At 36.3% G+C, this 4888-nt stretch overlaps 1 protein-coding gene across 2 annotated transcripts in view; it reads right to left on the bottom strand.

Moving 5' to 3' along the window:
• The window catches only part of ZC3H11D (zinc finger CCCH-type containing 11D), a 34993-nt gene that overhangs the window by 29908 nt on the left and 197 nt on the right, over window positions 1-4888 (bottom strand). For both annotated transcript variants that reach the window (XM_007449123.1, XM_007449122.1), the window contains exons 2-3: window positions 2409-2528; window positions 1943-2063 (exon numbers count right to left, since the gene is read on the bottom strand). In XM_007449123.1, coding sequence (XP_007449185.1) covers window positions 1943-2063; window positions 2409-2420 — 133 coding nt within the window. In that variant the 5' untranslated portion in view covers window positions 2421-2528. The remainder of the gene's footprint in view (window positions 1-1942; window positions 2064-2408; window positions 2529-4888) is intronic.

The raw sequence follows: 4888 nt of genomic DNA, 5'->3' as shown, positions 1-4888 counted from the left end.
GGGAAAGAGATCATGGAAACCTCCAATTTGTACCCAAGTTAGACAGAGGCTGTGGGTAACATAGGGACCTTCTACTTGCAATTAATGTGTAAAATGTAAGGTAATCTTTGGGGATACAGCCATTAATCTGTGGGGTGTGTGCTAACTCTGGTTAGTGTCAGAATTGAATTAAATTATAGGACACCCAGCTAATGTCACAGAGAATTGATTGGTGTGGGAAAAAACCCACTTGTATGGTGTCAGAAGTGTTGTGAGTATGGTACTAGTGTGAGAATAAAGGAGAAACACACAGGAGTATTTTTTTTCCCCCTAGGGAAACTGACATAAACAGGAATAAAGGGCAGAATAAAATTAGTCCTGGTGAATTCAAAACACATAAGTGGATTTGCTCCCTGTAGACAGATGAAAGGAGGTTTGAGGAAGTAAGGTATTAGTAGCCTATGAAGCCTGCTTATCCCCTCTCTTGATGGAGGTAGAATGGCTAGGGGAAGGATTTGGTCCCAGTGCATGGATCCGGTTTTGACCCTATTGAGAGAGGGGAAACCTTATTCCAAAGTCAGGAGCAGTTTTGACACATGTTGAAGAAATTGAGACTTCCAGAAAAGCTAGAATTTATTTTTGACGTCCAGATTCTATGTCTAATAAATGAGAATAATAAAATGTATCCCTACAGAACTTAGCCCAGGGCATGTCTTATAGTGGGGAGCCCAATAATTGTTACACAGACACTCTACCTTTCCTTTGCCCAGAGATGGAATCTTTGTTTTCCTCTAGTCCTAAAAGAATTAGTTTGAAAGATAGCAATTTTATCCATAGACCTTTCGGAAGCAAACTATTACACTAGATATAGAGAATTTAGTACAATGTCCTCATGAAATAAAACCACACTAGATGTAAAACAATGGGATCAAGTTAACCACTTAGTAAGTGTAATAACTTTCATCCCAGTAGGTTACCTTCAGTAGTTATCTATCTATCCCCATCCATCTATCCATACATCCAATTTTATTGAGCATCTGTGCTCCAGACATTGTGCAAAGCATTGGTAAAGAAACTAGTTATGATCCCCATCCTTGTGATGTTTACAGTCTAGTGAAGAAAAACATTGATCAAGGTACCACATGTATAATGAATGCTATGAGATCAGAGTTTTCCAGAAGACTATAACAAAGAAACATAACTTTTAGTCATTCATTTGCCAAGGATTATCTGAAGCCAAGTTTTCAAATCCAAAGGACTGATATTCTGTAAACTCATTTCTAGAATAATTCCATCATAAGAAATATGGTGGCCACAGCAGGAGAGTGGCATAGCTATAGCCTCAGGGAAACCTGACAATCCCAACTTCTTAAGCAAGGTTCTTGCCATTCACTGTTTTAGGGTGTGGTGTCTTCCCTATCCCCTTCCCAGAACCTAGTTTAAGGTTCATCACATAGTAGAACCTCAGTGTCATTTAGCTGGATTGAAGTATGCCACTTACTCTGCAACAATGGGATTGCATTTTATCCAGAAGTGAAGTCTTAGGAAGAACCACACATCTAGCTGTTCTAGAAGCAGAAGTGTGCAAACCAGAGCATGCCCTTGCTCTCCCCACCTATGAGATAAGGGCACAATGGTGAGGCCAGTTGTGCGATGATTTGCTGAGACAGTTCCCCTCTACCTAGTGAGGTCAGTAGTCCTCTCATTTTTCAGATGAATAAATCCACTTTAGAAACACAGAGAAAGTTTGACTTGCTCTTTGTTCACTACATTTTTGTTGGCTACTTGATGGCTCATTCTAAGCTTCATCTCATGATTCTTGATAGAACCATCCCAAATCATTCAGTGGCTGTTAAACTGCATTACTCACCTTTCATACTTTATTTAACATGTCATTCTATGCTGCTACTCCAAAACCAGATTATAATATGGTATATCCATGTTATTCAAAAAAAATACTCACTGCTACTTGGTGGCAAAAATAATCCATTGATATTTCGAGGTTTGCTGTGATAAAAGATACAACTGATCTTCACACAACCAAGAGGCTGAGTTTCCCAGAAGCATGAAATGCTGCAGTTTTGCTAGACAAAGTAGGTGGGGGAAATGTAATGATCAGATGCCATATTCACAATAAATACAATGTGCTACAACACAACACAATGTGACAAAAACTACTGCAATTGCTGATTTAAGATCACGTGTGTTTCTAGGCTTTGAGTGTTTCTAAGCTCTGCTATTTAAAAGGTGCAATGGATTTCCTAAAATATACTTGCCCATTTCTTTAAGAATTTAAATTGAGCAAAGTGCAAAATGCCTAAAATTAAGTAATGGAAGGAAAAATCATTTCTTCTCAATTGTGTTGTAAGAGTTCAGTATTATCGAAGGGAGATGCTTTTAACAAACATGATGATGCTGAGTAATTCTACCTGCATTTCCATGTGTCTAAATCTGCAAAGTGGATCTAAACATTTTCCTTCTCTCCATAATGAGCACACAGTGTCACTGCCAAGGGCCTCTTCACAGTGTCGGAATCGGCACTGGGAACCCTAAAAGGAAAAAGTAAACAGTGTAGAAAACTCAGTATATGAAATGTTAGTGTTTAACAACAGATTACTAATCAACTAAAGAAAATATGAGGAGATCAAATTAAAATTTTAAAAAATACTACAAATACAATGCCATAAAGTCTAAATTCTAGCAAAGCAGTCTAATTTTAATGAAAGACACAAGATAATCTAATGATTAAATAGTACAACACGCCATGAGTCACTGATAAAATTCTCCTTCTTGTTATCAGTTAATCCATATGGCTCACTAAGGATAAACATATAAAAGATCAGTGACACTCTTAATCACAATCCAATGACAGAAGGATCTAATTTTTCTTTCTTAAGAAAGCCAGAATTTTTTTTTTAAGAATCATCATCCATATTCTAATTGTAGAGATGATCCCTATTAATCATATCTTTTATTAGATAATTGTTTTCTTACTTTATGGAGATACTAAGTGTATTTATATAGGGAAAGTGAATGGAGCTTAAACTTTATATTATTGTGGAATTTTAAATAATTGGTACAATGTGCTATGTTACATGTATATGCTATATGCCCTTGGTCTACAATTGTGTCTATACATTTACACATTTACATCATTATATCCCAACAAAAGCAGATATGGATTATTTTAGAGGGCTGATATTTTTTAATTTTATATCTTTTATACATAGATCCACAATTAGGAAAACTTCAGGTCATTGGCTTTTGGGGCAGAGGGTGGGTAACATAGAATAAAAATATCCTATTAAACTCATGCCTAAAAAAAATAAATAAAAATAAAAAAAAATAATAAAAAAAATTAAAAAAAAATAAACTCATGCCTTTTTTAGACACGTGTTTCAGGGTTGTTCCTTATTTTTTTTCCCACCCTCTTACTCTCTGTCTTCAGTCTCTCTCCCTTTTAAGGTGGATCTGTAGGTCTCGTAGTCCAGGATAGTAGGCAGGAACCAGATAAACTGGTATTTGAACTCTATTTTGCCCATAATCAGAAAGCCAATCTGTTACTCACCCTCTCTGTGCCTCAGTTTCCTCACCTGTAAAAAGGGAATAAAGTGCCCTCCTCACAGATTGTTGTAAAAATTATGGGAGATAAAGTATTGTGATTGCTATTACTATTTTTATTTTTTCATTTATTTATTGAGAACTTACTAAGTATTTGAGGATACAGCAGTGAAATAGACAAAACTCTCTGCCCACATGGAACATAAGTTCTATTATTTCTTATCATCCTAGGGTTTAATCTTAAAGTAACAGGTAAGAGAAGTAGATCTCGTTCTTACAGTCAAGTTGACTCCATTCAGTTGTCCTAGCAGAGATGAAATGCTTTAAACCAGACACAGCATGTCTTTCACTGGGTTCATTCTGATATGAACATGATGCTCCAAACTCTGAATTTCTACATTTCTTATTTGGTTTCATTGAGATCCATTAATCCTAATCACTTAGATTAAATATTTTTTCCCATTTTAACTTTATAAACTTCAATTCATGTTTGGCCAATTTGTTTGGATTACTTTCTTTTCCTTTTTCCATGATATTATTTGCTGTTACTTTGACAGGGGAAAATTCAGTAATTTCGTTAATAAATTTCAAAATAGGGGGTAAATTAGATTTATTTAACTGTTTGATAGTGACCTGAATTTAACTATTCGAATTTATATGACGGGAATCACATTAACCAAAACAGTACGATGTATCATATAATGTTTCAATATTAGGAATTTGATGTTTCAAGGAGCCATAATATAGGCAAAAGTGCCACACTGAGGACTAAAAAGCCAGGGGCATATAACTGGCATATAGAAGGGTAGTTTCAAACAATTTTAAGTTATCCCAGATTTTATCAGAGAAATTCAATATATCAAAAATACATGATAAGGGGCTTCCCTGGTGGCTCAGTGGTTGAGAGTCCGCCTGCTGATGCAGGGTACACGGGTTTGTGCCCGGGTCCGGGAGGATCCCACATGCCGCGGAGCGGCTGGGCCCGTGAGCCGTGGCCACTGAGCCTGCGCGTCCGGGGCCTGTGCTCCGCAGCGAGAGAGGCCACAACAGTGAGAGGCCCGCGTCCCGCAAAAAAAAAAAAAAAATACATGATAAAGATTTACTTCAGATTTTAAATACATAAAGTATGTTGTGGGAAAATAATACATTTCGATTCAGCAATGCAAATTATTGCCATATCTTCCTTCATTCTACTAAAAAGCTTAAGCATTGAAGTACCGTAAATTGTACAATATTTACCTTTATGCATACGGAATTAATAAAGAAATAGCAGTCATTCCCAACTTCTGCCATTTTCCACTCTCTTGCTACTAATCCTATGTTTTTTAATATAAGAATTGCAGGAATG

The sequence above is a fragment of the Lipotes vexillifer genome, unplaced genomic scaffold (genome assembly GCF_000442215.2).
Source record: "Lipotes vexillifer unplaced genomic scaffold, Lipotes_vexillifer_v1.1 scaffold415, whole genome shotgun sequence".
NCBI lineage: Eukaryota > Metazoa > Chordata > Mammalia > Artiodactyla > Lipotidae > Lipotes > Lipotes vexillifer.
Note: the sequence above shows the minus strand (reverse complement) of the source record. Positions and strands in the feature narration are given on the sequence as shown.